General features: G+C 42.9%; 1 protein-coding gene across 2 annotated transcripts in view; it reads left to right on the top strand.

Annotated features, from left to right (window-relative positions):
* LOC106606842 (acid-sensing ion channel 2) overlaps positions 1 to 20941 on the top strand; it is a 501752-nt gene that overhangs the window by 470956 nt on the left and 9855 nt on the right. For both annotated transcript variants that reach the window (XM_045720107.1, XM_045720106.1), the window contains 3 exons: positions 5186 to 5313; positions 13503 to 13653; positions 14860 to 14916. In XM_045720107.1, the coding sequence (XP_045576063.1) occupies positions 5186 to 5313; positions 13503 to 13653; positions 14860 to 14916 (336 nt within the window). The remainder of the gene's footprint in view (positions 1 to 5185; positions 5314 to 13502; positions 13654 to 14859; positions 14917 to 20941) is intronic.

Raw genomic sequence — 20941 nt, 5'->3', positions numbered from 1 at the left:
CTCTGGATGGTTCTGACTTAGAATATGTGGACAACTACAAATACCTAGGTGTCTGGTCAGACTGTAAACTCTCCTTCCAGACTCACATCAAACATCTCCAATCCAAAGTTAAATCTAGAATTGGCATCCTATTTCGCAACAAAGCATCTCTCACTCATGCTGCCAAACATACCCTCGTAAAACGGACCATCCTACCGATCCTCGACTTCGGCGATGTCATTTACAAAATAGCCTCCAATACCCTTCTCAATAAATTGGATGCAGTCTATCACAGTGCCATCCATTTTGTCACCAAAGCCCCATATACTACCCACCACTGCGACCTGTACGCTCTCGTTGGCTGGCCCTCGCTTTATACTCGTCGCCAAACCCACTGGCTCCAGGTCATCTACAAGACCCTGCTTTTTCAAAGTTCCCCCTTATCTCAGCTCGCTGGTCACCATAGCAGCACCCACCTGTAGCACGTGCTCCAGCAGGTATATCTCTCGGTATATCTCTCTGGTCACCCCCAAAGCCAATTCCTCCTTTGGCCGCCTCTCCTTCCAGTTCTCTGCTGCCAATGACTGGAACGAATTACAAAAATCTATAAAACTGGAAACACTTCTCCCTCACTAGCTTTAAGCACCAGCTGTCAGAGCAGTTCACAGATTACTGCACCTGTACATAGCCCATCTATAATTTAGCCCAAACAACTACCTCTTCCCCTACTGTATTTATTTATTTATTTATTTATTTATTTTGCTCCTTTGCACCCCATTATTTCTATTTCTACTTTGCACTTTCTTCCACTGCATATCTTCCATTCCAGTGTTTTACTTGCTATATTGTATTTACTTCGCCACCATGGCCTTTTTTGCCTTTACCTCCCTTATCTCACCTCATTTGCTCATTTGCTTATTTTTCGACTATATTATTGACTGTATGTTTGTTTTACGCCATGTGTAACTCTGTGTTGTTGTATGTGTCAAACTGCTTGCTTTATTTTGGCCAGGTCGCAATTGTAAATGAGAACTTGTTCTCAACTTGCCTACCTGGTTAAATAAAGGTGAAATAAAAAAATAAAATCGACGGGGCCACAGTGGAGAGGGTCAAAAGCTTCAAGTTCCTCAGCGTGCACATCACTGAGGACCTGAAATGGTCCCTCCACAGCGACAGTGTGGTGAAGAAGGCGTAACAGCACCTCTTCAACCTCAGGAGGCTAAAGAAATTCAACTTGGCCCTTAAGACCCTTACAGACTTCTACAGATGCACCATCGAGAGTATTCTGTTGGACTGTATCACCTCCTGGTACGGCAACTGCACCGCCCACAACCACAGGGCTCTCCAGAGGGTGGTGCGGTCACACTGTCTGACCTCCAGGACATCTACAATACCCGGTGTCACAGGAAGGCCAAGAAGATCATCAAGGACCTCAGCCCCCCGAACCATGGCCTGTTCACTCCGCTACCATCTAGAAGGCGGAGGCAGTACAGGTGCATCAAAGCTGGCACAAGAGACTGAAAAACAGCTTCTATCGCCAGGCCATCAGACTGTTAACCTCTATGGGTTAACCCCGTGGTGCACTCCATCAACAGCAGGTGCATTTCAAGAGCGGCAAATTTGAATCCAAATAAATGTCAAAATTCAAATTTTTCAAACATACAACTATTTCACACCCTTTGAAAGATAAACATCTCCTTAATCTAACCACGTTTTACGATTTCAAAAAGGTTTTACGGCGAAAGCATAAATTTAGAGTATGTTAGGACAGTACATTTACAAGAGTTGTGTGTAATGTTTTGTCAATTCAAAGACAGGGTCACAAAAACCATAAAACCAGCTAAAATGATGCACTAACCTTTTACAATCTCCATCAGATGACACTCCTAGGACATTATGTTAGACAATGCATGCATTTTTAGTTCTATCAAGTTCATATTTATATCCAAAAACAGCGTTTTACTATGGCATTGATGTTGAGGAAATCGTTTCCCTCCAATAACCGGCAGTCAAGTCAGCACGACAAATTAAATAATTAAAATTAGAAAACATTGGTAAAATATTATATTGTCATTTAAAGAATTATAGATTTACATCTCTTGAACGCAATCAACTTGCCAGATTTAAAAATAACCTTACTGGGAAATCACACTTTGCAATAATCTGAGCACTGCGCCCAGAAAAATACGCGTTGCGATACAGACTAGCCATCATGTTGGGGAGATCTAAAATCGAAAATACTATGTAAATAATCCATTACCTTTGATTCTCTTCATCAGATGTCACTTCCAGGTATCACAGGTCCATAACGAATGTAGTTTTGTTCAAAAAAGCTCATCATTTATGTCCAAAAATCTCCGTCTTGTTAGCACATGATCTAAGCCCGCCGGACTTCACTTCATGAACGAGGGGAAAAAATATATTTACGTTCGTTCAAACATGTCAAACGTTGTATAGCATAAATCATTAGGGCCTTTTTAACCAGAACATGAATAATATTCAAGGTGGACGAATGCATCCTCTTTTATAACGTATTGGAACGAGGGTACCCAACATGAACTCGCGCGCCAGGTGTCTAATGGGCCATCATCGTTCCATGGCTCTTGTTCGGTCAGATCTCCCTCCAGAAGACTCAAAACACTTTGTAAAGGCTGGTGACATCTAGTGGAAGCAATAGGAAGTGCCAAAATATTCCTCAGCCCCTGTGTTTTTCAATGGCATAGGTTTAAAGGTAATACAACACATCAGGTATCCACTTCCTGTCAGAAAATGTCTCAGGGTTTTGCCTGCCAAATGAGTTCTGTTATACTCACAGACACCATTCAAACAGTTTTAGAACATTTAGGGTGTTTTCTATCCATATATAATAAGTATATGCATATTCTAGTTACTGGGTAGGATTAGTAACCAGATTAAATCGGGTACAAAAATTTTTATCCAGCCGTGCAAATACTGCCCCCTAGCCCCAACAGGTTAAACAGTCATCACTAGCCAACCTCCACCCAGTCCCCTGCCCTGAACCTTAGACACAGTCACTAGTCCGCTACCACCCGGCACTCTGCCCTGCACCTCAGAGAATGCTCCCCAATGTACATAGTCATTGAACATTGGTCACTTTAATGTTTACATACTGTATTCTAGTCAAGGCTCGTCCTATATAACACATGTTCTATTCATACTGTCCATACCGTCTATACACACCATTTATAAATATAAATATGACCCCTGCTTATATATTTATATAGACAGTATGGATATTGTTATTTAATTGTATAAACTTTTTGGATTATGTGTGTATTTTTCTTGTATTGCTAGATATTACTGTACTGTTGGAGCTAAAAACAGAAGTATTTCACTGCACCTGCAAATCTGTGTACGTAACCAATAAACGTTGATTTGGTTACTACATTAAACCACAGGTAGAGTAGAATAACAAAAAGTGAACCGTCATATGTCTCCACCCAGAACAGACACAAGACATGCTGCTTTGGTGATTCAGTACTGGGACTTGCTTCCCGTCCTACAAGGCAGCACACACACACACACACACACACACACACAGCACCTGTTTGATTTCCTGTTCCACACATTACCCCGACCCCATCCCAGACGTCATGGTGCGTTTCCTTTCTGAGTGCAGGTAGCTGTGTGATGGATGGCTGCTGAGTGATGCCGTGGTGGGCTTTGTGTTCTCTGTCACAGCCGTCCCTTTAAAGAAGCTGGCAAACCCTGGGTGCCGTGCTCCCTCTGCTCAGTCTTTCACTGTTCCAGTCCAGCAGCCTGATTGAAGCTGCTGCCTGTCAAACATGGAGGAGGATGGGCGGCTTGATTGAATGCACAGCAACATGGCTGCCGGATGAGAAGACTGCGGAGAGAAAGTTATTGATTTGAATAAAGCCTATTTTCCTCCAAACTCTCGGTGTGTGTGTGTGAATGTGTGTGCGTGCCCGTGCATGTGTGAGTGTGATAGCACGTCTGCCTGTGGGGAATTTGTGTGCGTGTCTGGATGATGTTTGTCTGGAAGAGGGTCTCTATGCTTTGGAGAATGTCTGCCTGTCTGTGTCCTTGTAAGTGTCACTGTGTGTGTGTGTGCGTGCGTTGTGGCAGCCCAGGGGAGTCAGAGGTGAAACTCACAAAGTAAGACAGCGGAAGACCAATTTGTGGTGCTTTAAACAAGGTAGTTCTTTCATAAAAGTTGTGGAGAATGGGGAGGGGAGAAATACAACTGAAAAGCCTCTCAGGTAACTGGTGGGTCACTATGTCTGTCGTGGCGGCTCCTTGGACCGCCTGTGTCAATGAACAAAACAAAATAGAGAGCGATGAGTCCGGGGTTTCAATCCTTGCTCTCTACTTGTGCCGGGTGGTGTACTGCCCGGGATTAAGGAATCTTCCTTTGGGGCAGAGAACAGGAAGAGAGAGAGAAAGGTGAGTCAAAAATTGCCTAGTATCTTATTTGTCATTGGATCAAGGTGCTTATCATACTCACTCCGTACCCTCTGCCTGTCTGCCCGAGTGACTACATCTCTACTTATACTCATTTGGGATAACGAGGGACAGGTGGGACCAATTCCAGGTGCCAATTGGTTGCAGCGCCTGGACTGGGTAATATTGGTGTTGAGTCATCAGCCGCAGTTAATGCCTGTAGAGCTGTCCATGGTGCTGACTCACCTTGACCTCGCTAGCCCTCTGGAGCTGACCAAGGTCCTGCTCCTGCCTTTGTAGCTCCCTGCTGGCCCCCGGGTTGCCACAGTGTGTGTGTGTGTGTGTGTGTGTGTGTGTGTGTGTGTGTGTGTGTGTGTGTGTGTGTGTGTGTGTGTGTGTGTGTGTGTGTGTGTGTGTGTGTGTGTGTGTGTGTGTGTGTGCGTGCGCTTGTGCATGTGTGAGATTGGCTGGGTAACAGCTCTTTCATGTGTATAGTTAAGAGACAACCAGTGGAATTTCTACTCCTGCTCCTCTGTTTGATGTTGAGCCGAGGCAAATGGGCTGTCTTTCCACTGAACGCATGTTATCCATGTAGAGGAAGAAGGCAGGCAGGGAAGCATATGGCTCTCATTCACAGGCTCACCATTCATCTAAAGGTGATTCATAAAGGCATTTCACTGTCTTTTTCTTTGTCTGTATATTAGGTACTTTTAAGTCAGTTGTGTGTGAGCTGTGTGATAGTAACTGTTAATCTCCCTGTGTGTGTCTATGTTTTCCCCCACAGAGGAGACAGCGTTCGAGGCGGGAGTGCGGGTGCAGATCCACAGCCAGGCAGAGCCGCCGTTCGTCCATGAGCTGGGCTTTGGCGTTGCCCCGGGCTTTCAGACCTTTGTTGCCACTCAGGAGCAGAGGGTAGGTGCCCTTTGACCTAAGTTATTACTGGACACACTGGATAGGTCTGCTGCTATCATCCTGACACTTTTCACTTTTAGATTTCAATTTCAACCTCCTCCTGACTGGAGCTTATCTCTCCGAGATGAAAAACGTGCACTTCTGATAAAGAACTTTCTATTCAGGTGTGTGTTTGTGTGTGTGTGTGTGTGTGTGTGTGTGTGTGTGTGTGTGTGTGTGTGTGTGTGTGTGTGTGTGTGTGTGTGTGTGTGTGTGTGTGTGTGTGTGTGTGTGTGTGTGTGTGTGTGTGTGTGTGTGTGTGTGCGCATATACAGTTGAGGCAGGAAGATTACAATACATGGATGCCAGTTGTGATACAAACCCTATGGGCTAGACTACGTGAGGTGTGCGACTAGGATTTAAAAAAGTAGCTAAAAAAAGGCATTTTCTCTTGTCTTACACTGGGCATCATTCACAAGTGATAGTATATAATTCACAAGTGATAGGCTAATATTGTCACCCATCAGACTATTCTTGATTTAATCTTGTCTTTACATATACTAAATAATACTCTACCGGTCAAAAGTTTTAGAATACATACTCATTCAAGGATTTTTCTTTATTTTTACTATTTTCTACATTGTAGAATAATAGTGAAGACATCAAAACTATGAAATAACACATATGGTGTCACGGTTGTCGAAATGATCGGACCAACGCGCAGCATGTTTGTAGTTCCACATCTTTTTATTTATAGTGAAACGTTGCAATACACCCAATACTAGAAATACAAAAAAACAACAAACCGTGACGCAGAGAGGAAAACACACTACTCAAAATTAACAACCCACCTCAAAAGGACCAAGCAGCATGGTAAGGAGTATCTGGAGGAATGGACTTGGGAGGAAATTTTGGATGGAAAAGGACCTTGGAGGCAGGCTGGGGAGTATCGACGCCCGAAGGAGGAAATTGAAGAAGCAAAGAGGGAGTGAAAGTCCGGAGCCTCCAGCGACGCCTCCCAGTCCGGAGCCTCCAGCGACGGTCTACAGCCCGGAGCCTCCAGCGGCGGTCTGCAGCCCAGAGCCTCCAGCGGCGGTCTGCAACCCAGAGCCTTCAGCGGCGGTCTGCAGCCCAGAGCCATCAGTGGCGGTCTGCAACCCAGAGCCTTCAGCGGCGGTCTGCAGCCCAGATCCTCCAGCGGCGGTCTGCAACCCAGAGCCTTCAGCGGCGGTCTGCAGCCCAGAGCCATCAGTGGCGGTCTGCAACCCAGAGCCTTCAGCGGCGGTCTGCAGCCCAGATCCTCCAGCGGCGGTCTGCAGCACAGAGCTTCCGGTAATGATCTACAGTCCGATTCTTCTAATAATGATCCACAGGTCGGTGTTACAGAAGCATAGGCATCTGCGGGCGGAATTGGGGTTACACCCGGAGCCGGAGCCACCTCCGCTGCTGGAGGATCGGAGGGATAGGAAGGTTCTGGGTTTAGCACTAGAGCCACCATGACTTTTGTCACCCTCCCTACCCTCCCCTTGTGTTTTTGTGGTTGATTTGTTGGTGGGGGGTTTTGTGTGCAGTCGGGGTCTGCACCTTTGGGGGGGGGGGGGTACTGTCACATCCTGACCCTTGTAAGAGGTCATTTTCTATAGTAGTTGGGTCAGGGCGTGACAGGGGGTGTTTGGTTGGTTTTCTTGTTTACTATTTCTAGGTTTTGTGTTCTAGGTTTTCTATTTCTATGTTGTTGTTTTTTGGGGTTGATCTCCAATTGGAGGCAGCTGGTCCTCGTTGCCTCTGATTGGAGATCATATTTAAGTAGGGGTTTTTCCTTTTGGGTTTGTGGGTTGTTAATTTTGAGTAGTGTGTTTTCCTCTCTGTGTCACGGTTTGTTGTTTTTTGTATTTCTAGTATTTGGTGTATTGCAATGTTTCACTATAAACTACAACCATGCTGGAACTATAACCATGCTGCGCGTTGGTCTGATCATTTCGACAACTGTGACATATGGAATTACATAGTAACCATAAAAGTGTTAAACATATCAAAATATATTTAATTCTTGAGATTCTTCAATTAGCCACCCTTTGCCTTGATGACAGCTTTGCACACTCTTGGCATTCTCTCAACCAGCTTTATGAGGTAGTCACCTGGAATGCCCTCTTAAAAGTTAATTTGTGGAATTATTCTATTATTCTACTATGTAGAAAAGAGTAAAAATAAAGAAAAACCCTTGAATGAGTAGGTGTTGTAAAACTTTAGACTGGTAGTGTGTATGTGTGAAATTTGTTTTGATTTAGATCGACCAATATCATGCACTTCTCTCTCTCAAAACCACTTGGTTCATTTTCATGCCAGCCAGGTAGGCTATAATCCTGTTGTAAAGATAAGCATTGTGCTTAAAATTAGGAAAGTTGAGAAATAAATATAGTAGGCCTAGCTTATAGGAAGCTGATGGGATCTTCCTCTTTTTAATCGAGGCCATCACCCTTTTTTCTCACGCAATTGCATAGCCTATAGAAATGTTGAGCAACATGAGCTCATAGGCTCTCATGAAGTGTTTTATTAGATTTGATTTTCTATTACATTTGCACTGATGTCAGAGTGATTAGAGGGACAATAGAGTGCTGAGTACCAGGTAGTTAGTACGTTTGGTATGCTACTAATGACCATCAGCAGCATCAGAGCTTGGAGAAACCTAATTACCGTGGAATTTGACTGCCTTCATGACTCGTGACCACCATTGTGGAGCTAATACGGTCACCGCAATAGCCCTAGGTCTGACCTCTTATCACTGCCCATTCCCTGACTGGGAGTATCTCTCTTTATCGCTCTGTCTTTCTCTCTGTCTCTCTCTCTCTCTGTCTCTCTGTCTCTCTCTCTCCCCTGGATTGCCCTTGTGTTAGCTGACATTCCATGATTTATCTATTTTTCCTTCAAATCGCTTATGTCTCCAGCATATACATGAGATGCCTTTTCTGCAATTAAAATTAAATCAAAATCATTTTATTTGTCACATGCGCCGAATACAACCGGTGTAGACCTTACAGTGAAATGTTTACTTACAAGCCCTTAACCAACATAGCAGTTTTAAGAAAATACCTACAAAAAAAGTAAGAGAAGAATAACTAATAATTAAAGAGCAGCAGTAAATAACAATGGCTATATACAGGGGGTTCCGGTACAGAGTCAATGTGCGGGGGCACCGGTGTCGAGGTAATTGAGGTAATATGTACATGTTGGTAGTGTTATTAAAGTGACTATGCATAGATAATAACAGAGAGTAGCAGCAGCGTAGGGGGGGGGTGCAAATAGTCTGGGTAGCCATTTGATTAGCTGTTCAGGAGTCTTATGGCTTGGGGTTAGAAGCTGTTTAGAAGCCTCTTGGACCTAAACTTGGCGCTCTGGTACTGCTTGCACGTGCGGTAGCAGAGAGAACAGTCTATAACTAGGGTGGCTGGAGTCTTTGACAATTTTTAGGGCCTTCCTCTGACACTACCTGGTATAGAGGTCCTGGATGGCAGGAAGCTTGGCCCCGGTGAATTACTGTACTGGGCCGTACGCACCACCCTCTGTAGTGCCTTGCGGTCGGAGGCCGAGCAGTTGCCATACCAGGCAGTGATGCAACCCGTCAGGATGCTCTCGATGGTGCACCTGTAAAACCTTATGAGGATCTGAGGACCCATACCAAATCTTTTCAATTTCCTGAGGGGGAATTGGTTTTGTCGTGCCTTCTTCACGACTGTCTTGGTGTGCTTTGACCATGTTAGTTTTTTGGTGATGTAGACGCCAAGGAACTTGAAGCTCTCAACCTGCTCCACTACAGCCCCGTCGATGAGAATGGAGGCGTGCTCGGTCCTCCTTTTCCTGTAGTCCACAACCATGGACTGATAAAGCAGAAAACCTATACAGTACCTTTATAAAGTATTTCCACCCCTTGACTTTTTCCACATTTTGTTGTGTTACAGCCTGAATTTAAAATGGATTCATATTGAGATTTTGTGTCACTGGCCTACACACAATACCTCATCATTTCAAAGTGGAATTATGTTTTTTGATATTTGTACAAATTAATTGAAAATGAAAAGCTGAAATGTCGAGTCAATAAGTATTCAACCCCTTTGTTATGGTATGCCTAAATAAGTTCAAAAGTTTTACAGTTTTGACTTAAATCTACTTGAAAATCTATGGCAAGACCTGAAAATGGTTGTCTATATGATCAACAACCAAATTGACAGAGATTGGAGAATTTTGAAAAGAATAGTGGAGAAATGTTGCCCAATCGAGGTGTGGAAAGCTCTTATGGACTTACCCAGAAAGACTCACAGCTGTAATTGCTGCCAAATGTGCTTCTACAAAGTATTGACTCAGGGGTGTGAATACTTATGTAAATTGATATTTATGCGCCCCATTTTCAATACATTTGCAAAAATTTCCCAAAACAATTTAATTTTGTCATTATGGGGTATTGTGTGTAGATGAGTGAGAAAAAAACAACAATTTAATCCATTTTGAATTCAGGCTGTAACACAACAAAATCTGGAATAAGTCAAGGGGTATGAATACTTTCTGAAGGCACTGTACATATAATAAACTGTATAACTACCATCATTTAAAAAAGGGAATGAAGAAGGAAGATCCAAAACATGTTCAGTCATTTCCAGAAGTTTGAAAAACAACTCACGTCCTGAAAAAGATGAGAGGAGGAAAAAGAAAGTAAAAGTCTGCTAGCGATAAGCATACAGAGAAGGTCTACTGTGCGGCAGGCAGGCAGGCAGGCAGGCAGGCAGGCAGGCAGGCAGGCAGGCAGGCAGGCAGGCAGGCAGGCAGGCAGGCAGGCAGGCAGGCAGGCAGGCAGGCAGGCAGGCAGGCAGGCAGGCAGGCAGGCGACTCTGGAGGCCTTCAATCATGGAGTGGCCAGGCAGGCCCCCTGGGCCGTAGAGCTCCCAGCAGTCTCAGCTTCAGCTCAGATCTGTCTGTGTGACAGGCTCAGCATCATCATCCTTCATCCTCCCCATTGCACCAGCACAGTGGGAAACACAGTAAATTTAGACACCAGCTAATTAACTCCGCTTTGCACTTTGAATTCAAAGATTCCCCAGACTTCCTACTGTGGCTTGGCCCTTGTGTTCCTGTAGCGTGGCACAACTTCAGTTCCTGACAGAGCCAACCCGAGGACATCTTGTGAGACGCCATGTGATGACCATGCTTATAATAAGGCTGAATATAGCCGATATGTCTTAATGATTAGCAGTACTGTGGGGACTTTGTAAAAGTACAATGGCTGCCTGTGGTCATTGGTGTGCGATTGTAATCAGATCCAACCAGACAGCTCAATTGTGAGGCGGAGCTGAAGTCATGCACTCAAATGAACTCGTATTATTACTTCCAGATAAAAGCCACTTCATAAAAAAAATAATAAGTGCACAGAAGTCAAAGAACATAGCCACTATAGGCACTTAATAATGCATGAACACACACACACACACACACACACACACACACACACACACACACACACACACACACACACACACACACACACACACACACACACACACACACACACACACATACACACACACTGGATTGCCTGTGTTCTTTGATAACCCTCTGTATTTTCTCATTATTTTAAGTATAGGGGAGTTTCAAATATTAAAGTGTTCTTTGCTATGCTTTCCACAGAAGTCACAAGGGCATTCCCGTGCCTGTACATTACAATTCCATTAAAGACCCTGAACCTCTCTCCCTCCTGTGTCTTCTGGATGCGTCTCAGTCATGTATTTTTGGTCTTGGCAACCTAGTGTCCACGGGAGAGGGATGAACTGATATACTATACTGTACTGGTTCGTTAATAAAACTCCAAACTCACAGCTCCGATTTTCAACAAAATCCCCAAAGTTAGCAAATCCATGTAGAGCTCCCAAAGCCTAATTCCAAATCTAGAGTCGACAACTTGAATTATGCCCCTTGTTGATTCAACTGTTTCATTTTAGTTTTGATCAGTTTCTAATATGCTTTCTAATTGCTGACGTGCATCCCAATGGCAGAGTGTGTGGTCATTGATGAATAATCTGTGGGGAGGGGCAGAGAGGGTCCTGGCCGTCATTGGAGTGTATTTAATCAGGTCATCAGTTCACCCCATAGTGGGCGCTGACATCTATCTACTCTGACGATTTGATATTTGATTACAGCAGGATAATAGTGTTATACATCAGCCAGAGCCCACTCCAATTAGGACAAGAGGAAAGATTAGCAGAGGTATGAAGGTGATGGGAAAGGTGATGGACTGACTGCTGCTGAGGAGCACCTGCCTCTCATCTTAATGAAATCGACAGTGCTGGGAAAGTCTATCTTCCTAGAAGTGATGAAGGGAAGACTGTTTAATTGTGAATGGAGACCTATAGGAGCGTGGCCAGACCTTCAGTATATGAGTGAGGCCAGGGCTAGTTTGAAATGTTTTTAAGTGTTGGCTTCATTAGTCGTGTTTCAATCGAGCTGTAGTGGAGCAGGTTGAGAGCTCCAAGTTCCTCGGTGTCCACATCAACAACAAACTAGAATGGTCCAAACACACCAAGACAGTCGTGAAGCGGGCACGACAAAGCCTATTCCCCCGCATGAAGCTAAAAAGATTTGGCATGGGCCCTGAGATCCTCAAAAGGTTTTACAGCTGCAACATCGAGATCATCCTGACTGGTTGCATCACTGCATGGTACGGCAATTGCTCGGCCTCTGACCGCAAGGCACTACAGAGGGTAGTGCGTACGGCCCAGTACATCACTGGGGCTAAGCTGCCTGCCATCCAGGACCTCTACACCAGGCGGTGTCAGAGGAAGGCCCAAAAAATTGTCAAAGACCCCAGCCACCCCAGTCATAGACTGTTCTCTCTACTACCGCATGGCAAGCGGTACTGGAGTGCCAAGTCTAGGACAAAAAGGCTTCTCAACAGTTTTTACTCCCAAGCCATAAGATTCCTGAATAGGTAATCAAATGGCTACCCGGACTATTTGCATTGTGTGCCCCCCCCCAACCCCTCTTTTACGCTGCTGCTACTCTCTGTTTATCATATATGGATAGTCACTTTAACTATACATTCATGTACATACTACCTCAATTGGGCCGACCAACCAGTGCTCCCGCACATTAGCTAACCGGGCTATCTGCATTGTGTCCGGCCACCCACCACCCGCCAACCCCTCTTTTACGCTACTGCTACTCTCTGTTTATCATATATGCATAGTCACTTTAACCATATCTACATGTACATACTACATCAATAAGCCTGACTAAACGGTGTCTGTATGTAGCCTCGCTACTTTTATAGCCTCGCTACTGTATATAGCCTGTATTTTTACTGTTGTTTTATTTCTTTACTTACCTATTGTTCACCTAACACCTTTTTTTCACTATTGGTTAGAGCCTGTAAGTAAGCATTTCACTGTAAGGTCTACACCTGTTGTATTCGGCGCACGTGACAAATAAACTTTGATTTGATTTGATTTGAAAATCAACGTCTCGCTTGCTGATATCAAGGGAATTCTGTGTTCGAGTTAACAACAACAAACTATCTGGATGCATGGATACAGTATCAGTTTTTGATTGGACTGATTCTTCTCCAATGTTATCTGTGCTAACAGACATTTCACAGCCAAATCTGACCTGGCAGGATACGGATTATTTTGGTCCAAGAACTGGTATTTGGCTGAGGAAACTGCATCTCCCACAATGCAGGGGGCGCTGGGTGATGGATGCTGAATGGAGAGTAGCGGAGCGGCTGGAGAGGGCCACCTGCATGCAGGGCAGATGGGCGCTCACACAGCTCCTCCTGGTGTCCCTCTCTCCTCGTCTGCTGTTCCCGTCTCCAGAGCCATGGGGGTGTGGTGGGGGCGAGAGGGGGGAACATTTGGAGCTTTTGTGTTCTTGGAACCTGTTGTGAGTTTTCACAGCGAGAGACTGTATCTGTGAATGTGTCCCACTCAGCCCAGTCTGTTGGCCAGACCTTCCTTTTGTTCCTCTGTCATCTAGCCTGCTGTGTTCTAGAGAGGGCCTTTTGGAACCTCTCTCTGATGGCTCTAAATCACAATAACACCATGACATCTCCTATGTGTCTATGGGAGTTTTAGACTTCAGCTGAGTGTTTTTCCCTGTCACTCTCTCTCTCTCTCTCTCTCTCTCTCTGTCTCTCTGCTCCATCCCTCCACTGTGTCTCTCCTGTGTTGTAGCTGACCTACCTGCCTCCTCCGTGGGGAGAGTGTGAGTCCAAGGCGCTAGACTCTGGCTTCTTCCAGGTCTATAGTGTGACAGCTTGCAGGATCGACTGTGAGACACGCTACATCGTGGAAAACTGTAACTGCAGGATGGTGCACATGCCCGGTAAGAGCACACACTTTCTTTCCCCTTATCACACTAAACAAAACATGTGGATAGAGTCTGTAATATTGCATTGTCTGGGCCATGGGCAAAACAAAAACAATTGTTTGGGCTATGGGCCATGTTTTTTCATCAAGGACTATTTGAAGACATAGAACAAGGTGAGGAAAGTTTGATGAAGGAGTTACAGTAGTTGTTGCGGTTGATAAAGTAATCTAAAGTCTGTGGTGGGTTTGAAAAGGTCAAAGAGCTGTAAGGTGTAAGGTCAAGGTTTGTGTTGGTGTATTAAAGCTTTCTGCTCCAAGGCTTGTCTATCACCTTGCTCCACACAAAGCTATATTTCTCTCTCTCACACTCTCTTTAGGTGTGGTAGATTTTTGCATGTTACGAGTCTCCTTGACTGATTCCACAGTAGGGTTGCAAAGGGAGGGTATATTACTGGAAACGTTCACAGTTTACCATTAAACTATCAGAATTTTGGTGTCTTTCAAGGATTTTGTGTAATCTATCATAAAACATCTATTGGCCCTTTTGGGTACTCCAGATTATCCCAGGTGTTATCTATGGCCCTCTGTGTGGTCGTATCACATGCAGAATATATAACATCATTAAATAAGATGATTTTAAAATATCAACAAAAACTAAATAAATATGACAAAGCTGTAAAACATGATCATAAATATAAACCATCAACTTAGGGAATACCATTGGTGTTTAATATGAGAGATTCATCATAATATCCTTTATCATTTTTTACACACTTTAATTTATTTTACTATGTCGATATGTATTTGTTGTCAATGTTTTGGTGTCAAATTGGTGGCAGTTGTGAAGAAAAGTCAATAGTTGGAAGAGTTAGATGCTTTTTTCATTAATGAGGCTATTTTCTCTTGACCCATATGGTCTAGCTACTAGAAACTCATGAACAATATGGACACAGATTTATGTTATTCAAGTATAAATTACCAAAGTTACGATAGATTGCCATAGATTTTCTGTTTATTACCCCAAATTACTGAAGATTCCGGTAACTTTAGTAAATCACTGATAGCTTTGTAACCCTATTCCACAGAAATCTGAGCTGTTTACAGTTTGTTTTTCTCAAACTCATAAGTCATCCAGAGGTACTACATTTCATAAATATATCTAGCAGAAAAGCTGAATCTGAACTTTCCTCCCCTTCCTTCTGTGCTCCTTCTGTCCTTCTAGGTGATTCTCCATTCTGTACCCCTGAACAGTACAAAGACTGTGCCGAGCCTGCCCTCGGTAAGTCCACAATATGAATGCACACAAACGCACACGGTTACATGTCTTTTTGTCGAAGGTACTACGCAGCGCACAGACCCCCTCGCGCATTCAACATCGTCAAGTTTCTTTGTAGGACTATTTGGCAGGAAACTGTGAAGCCGGCTGTATCGCCTATTGCCTTTTCTGTTTCTGAGTCTTTAATTAAAGAATGTGAAAAAAAATTGTGTCTGTTTGCTACTTTTCATTAAATCACGCATAGCTGTTCTTTATATGGCCTAAAATACATGTATTCATATGGGCAGAAAATGATCTATAGGCTATAGCAGTGATCACCAACAAGGCATTCCTTGTCGATCACCAAACATTTCTGTAAAAAACCCAACAATAAAGCCTTCTGTTCCTATTTTTTTTATTTGTTTGGCGCTGTTGACTGTAGATGCAGTTGATTCAGCAGCCCTAGCTCCGGGAAGGCAAAGTGTCCCCATTTTAAATTATTTCATGATTCTGAAGGTAGAACTCCACCTACCCAGCAGGCCCAGAGAGCAAATCAAGTGCACCTATAAGCCTGTTTATATGAGTAAGTACATTACATGTTTAAGTTGTTATCCAGCACTGTCAACACTTTGTTCAACATTTTTATGAGCCATAAAATGTACGTTCTCCCTACTTCCACTCACGCTATAACCAGCACTGCATCTGCAATAGAATTGGTGCATGAGGCATAAATAATGCAGTGTGAATTTAGTTTTTCCATCAGCTAACGGAGGGAGAGCGGAGGGACGGTATTGTTGAGTCGAATGAGAGGCAGCCTCACCGCTGCTCCCTTTCTCCCCTCAGACTGACTGTCAGATGCTGGCCATCAGTCCAGTAAAAACATATATATATATATATATTATACTCACTCAGCTGTGCCTCAAAAGTAATACAACAAATGATCCTGTACCAGTGTGATCATATACCATTTAAAAATATATATCATTTCAAAATTGGCAGGGCAATTCAAGCATAGCATAGTGATAATGTATTGGGCCTATAGCCTACAGCACAAACCTAATTGCTACAGAACAGTTTTAATTGGTTAATGTTGCATAGGCTTAAGTTTTTTTAAGTCATGTTTAAAAAATACATCTGCGGCAGATCTCGGCTGGCATTATAGTACAGTAGGCTATACATTGCACAAGAAGAGTATAAGCTATTTTAAGAGATTTAAGAAAATGAATGCAAATGTATGCTGCTAATGAACAATAACTAGGCCTAATTGATTACCTTTGAAACGATCCTCTTTGAACTGCGGGATCTGAATAAATGTGTTGGATGGATGGCTTCGATAGTCCAGCAATCGAATTTCATGTTGTTCATATGCTAATAATCCAAATATTCTGCTTAAAAAGATCTTGCACCGCTACCCTCCTCATTCGTTATTCTTAGAGGAGGTCAGAGAAAGCTACAGTGGAACCCGAATTTATCCTCTGGGTGCGTGGAAAAAATATCCTGCTGCATGAAGGCTACCCCTACAGACAGGAACGTGCACCGAATATCACACTTTGAAATGCCGACATCGCGTAACCCTGAATGATGAGGTTACAGTGTCTGGATACCTGGTTCTTTCAGCGCCCGGAACATCAACTGGAGGACCCCCTGACATACTTTCAGGCAACATGGGTTGGGGAGAAAGTCGGACTCATTGGAAGAAAGCCAATGTTTCCCATATGTATGGCTTGTTTAACATAATAATGGCTTTATTATTATTTTTCTTACTATTGATGACATCATGCCCAAGGCCAATAAAATTGTTACTAATATGCTTCTATCTATTTTTTTTTCTTCTGAATTTTGGTGCTGCTACGATGCTGTCCTGCAAGACTTGGCAAAGACCAACAATGGAGTGGAGAGCTGGCATTGAACTTTTTGTTGAATCTTGGCTCTACCCACCCCACCATTTGGAAGTTCATCGAGGCATTGCAACGACAGCAGCAAGGAGGTGAAATGAGAAGGAAACAGCAACTTGCTGGCATTCCACCGCCATGGCAAAGACCCTACTACCATAAGCAACAGAAGGATCGGACGTTGCTGGTTGAGAAGTAGCCTACACCAAAACTCAACGGATGGAGTCTTACCTGAAGCGCGTTGCCTACACTTTCAATTAGCAGTTGTGAATACTCCAAAATCCATCTGAGAGAAATGAGCACCTAGTCTACTTGGACACTTCTTCAAGTTCAACCCTTTCAATGACTCCAAAATCCTTATGAGACCAGAACACTAAGCACATTCTTGGATGATTTGTTTGTGAACTTGTTTTTATGGAGCTTCATTGTCATGTAGCCTACTCTTGTATTTTTGGGGTTATTTGAAAAAAAAATGTAGGCCTACTTATTTTTGCCCCGTAATTTTTTCTATTTTGCTAAGCTTTTTTGTTGATAAATAAATGTTTTATAGTAAATGGTTGGTGTTAGTGGATGGTGTAAAAACTAGAGAAAACCAAAAACCATGATTTAAAATGAAAATAGATTGTAGAAACTAGATATAGGTCCAGATATAGTATAGGCTGTTTTTAGCCTTCAGCCTTTATATAACCATATGAATGAATTGATATCCACTTAGTGGTCAGTTTATTAGGGCACATCCTTCTAGTACCGGGTCGGACCCACCTTTGCCTCCAGAACAGCCTGCATTCTTCGGGGAATGGAACCATTGCTCAATTGGTATCAAGGGACCTAACGTGTGCCAGGAAAACATTCCCCATACCTTTACACCAACGCCACCAGCCAGTATCCTTGACACGACGTGACTCACTGTCTGCAGGAGTGAACCAATTTTGTGAATGGGATGGTGTACCTAATAAACAATATTCTACCCATATGAACACAATTATTTTAGGCTATAACTGAACCAATTTCTGTAGGCAATATAGCCTATACAACAGGGATCATCAACTAGATTATTTTCTTGAGCGGATGGTTTGGGGGCCGGAACATAATTACAAATAACTTGTAGATTACAAATTGACCACAAGATGCCCAAACAAATACGTTTGACTAAAACATTTCAAACCTTGCTTACATTTGTATACGATGTGTCTCTCTATTACGCATGGGAATACTTTGGAACAGATTTGTTCAATTAAAATCCAACAATGTCCAACAATAAAAATACATTAAAAAAATTGGGTGGCCAAATTTGGCCCATGAGCCGCCAGTTGGGGAACCCAGCTATACAATATTCTGCCCATATGAACAAATACAATAGCCATGCATGATTTAATGAAAAGCGGGAAACATACATATATAATAACAGACTCATGAACAGAATCAGGCAATAGTTAACATACACAACATGGTTTCACATTCTTTAATAACAGACTCATAAACACAATCACACAACAGGCTAGAGTGCAGGCTGTACAGCGCACTTCACAGCTTCCCCGGTGCTTCACAACTTCCCCAGGAAACCCGTAGTCTCAAGTGGACAAAAGAGTAGTGTTCGTGGTAAAATATTATGCGTTGCTGCAGTGCTTCGTATTAATAGAATACTTACTGGGAGTGCAACACCTCCCTCCTCCTCTCTCTCACTCATCCTCTTGTTGTTGCAGTTTGGTTTGAAATGATTTGACATCATAGCATTCCTGTTTCTCCATGGGCTAGGGGACATAAAGATAGCATGAAGGTATAGGTACATTGGTACATTGTGTCAACACAAGTGTCTTATCAATTCCCAAAAGATTTGACACATTCTGTATTAGTTAGCTACACATGTATTATTGATCATTCATAGAGAATACAGAGGTTCTCTCATTGTGCTGGTTGGCCCTGGTATTTAGGATTAGTATTTACCCAGCTGTGTTTTTCTTCCTCTAGAAAAGCCAGGTCTAGAAACCTCCCTCGGTTCATTTTACTTTCATACTGTACTGTGTATATTACAAATAAGGAATCTGTGTTTATCTGTGTGTGTGTTGAGAGGAGGGGGAGCTGTATGCATTCACATACAGTAAAATCATTCACATACAGTAGGATCATTCACATACAGTAGGATCACTCACATACAGTAGGATCTCATTTTGTGCCTAAACCCATCTATATTGAACTGTTATTTTCTGTAAAACTGGGATATTGACTTTTTATTCTCACTTTCTCCTTCGTCAAATTTTTTATTAGGCTGTTTTTATACCTTTACCTTTACCACAGACTCATACTTTACTGGAGGGATAAATGAAAATCAGATGAGACATGACCTTGTTTATTCCTCTAAATTAACTTTATTGAAAAGTGTTTATGTGTTTTGTGTAGTAGAGGTGTCTAACTCCCCTGCTGATATCATTAAGGGGAGGTGTTCTCTCATTCTGTTACCTACCGGGCGACAGACACACACAAACACTGGTAATTATTACGCTTTGGCCCTGGCTCATCCACTGTAATTAGGCAATGTGTCTCAAATAAAGAGGATATGAAGCCTGTGGAGACTGTGGAGAGCTAGAGCTAGAGTACCCCCTTGTGCTTGGTCCAACCTGGCCAGCTCCCTCTCGCTCCCTCTCACTCCTCCTGAATTGGTTTAATTTGAAATGGCTGTGCTTATTCCATCCGAAGACACAGACCCAATAATTCTATGCAAATCAGTTCCTAGTTAGACTGTGAACCAATTTGATATACCCACTGCACCATTTTCACTTAGTAAAGTTTGAAGTTGTTCTTTTTTTATACCAATGTGTCAGTCAGGAAGTTTGGGAGACAGAAACAGTGTGGCTTCTGTTTTAATGGAAGAGAGCAGCATCTGTTCTCACTGAAGGGTCCTGTGACTAGATTACAGAGGAACACAGAAATCTTCTCTGTGCCTAATTATACACACAGAGGAAAACACAGACATTTGTTGTCCTGTGAAATGTCGACTTAGATAGCATTGCCCACAGTAATGTGATCATACAATCACGTTACTAGCGTAATCGTTTTACAAATGCGGTTTCATTGCAGGATGAATGACAGAAGATCCTCTCATCTCACATAATGGTTTTAAACCAAACGTACAATAAAAAGGATTAGCTTGTCTCCGGGTTGAACAACTGCTAGCTTAAATATAACATTCTGTTCACAGCCAAAGACAGCGTAATGGAGAGTGTTAAGTCATTAAAAACACTGTTTCTTAATAAGCTTGGAAATATGAAATAAAGCAGACGATTTGGTTAGAATAATTGTTTTTGACAGAGATGAGACGGTGGATAGAGAGAGAGAAATAGAGAGAGAAAGACAGAACGATAGAGGGAGAGAGAGCGAAGGCAATAGAGAGAGAGGTAGGGAAGAAGAGGAAAGAGAGTAAGATAGTGATGTGGGGAGAGAGAGAAATAGAAAGAGGGAGAGAGTGTGTAAATCAGGGTTATGAATGCACACTGCTACCCGGATCCAATAACCCCTTATTTGAATGAGAATGAAAAGGGACTGAGGTGCCATATTGAATTTCCTGTTGCAATTACGTGACCACTTGGCCCTGAAGGCTATTAGTAATCCAAGGGAGACTCCGTCCTGCCCAGGGCGAGCTGGGGAGACTGCCATACTATTGTCACAGTGAGAGATTAGGGTTGGGAGATCAGATTTGATATTTTTATGCATTAAGGGAACCTAGCAGCAGGCTAGAAAGTGTTGAGAATGTGAGTGAGACTGGTTATTGTCAGAGGAAATTGATTTGGATAGGACCAGACAGATTAGACTAGTATTTTTATACTTCCAGGAATGGATAGAAATGTCTGGAAAATTCATAAAACATTCCTGTGTATTTCATGAGGGCATTTACAGTGTCCACAGTTGTTGAGGGTAATAGTTCATTTACAATCGGTAATAACTATGAGAATAGAAAGGTTCAGAACTTTTGTGAAGCATCACAGCACAGTTGAAAAATATATGGCAAATGGAAATCCAATATAAATGGCGTGAAGAGATAGATGGGGGGATTGAATGGAGCTGAAGGGTGGGACAAATAACAACAAGATAACAAATGTAAAATATGCTGTGTCTGTAAAATGTATATAGGGTCACATTGGCTGCGGAGAACGTGATCACAC

Source organism: Salmo salar, chromosome ssa06 (assembly GCF_905237065.1).
Source record: "Salmo salar chromosome ssa06, Ssal_v3.1, whole genome shotgun sequence".
Lineage (NCBI taxonomy): Eukaryota > Metazoa > Chordata > Actinopteri > Salmoniformes > Salmonidae > Salmo > Salmo salar.
Note: the sequence above shows the minus strand (reverse complement) of the source record. Positions and strands in the feature narration are given on the sequence as shown.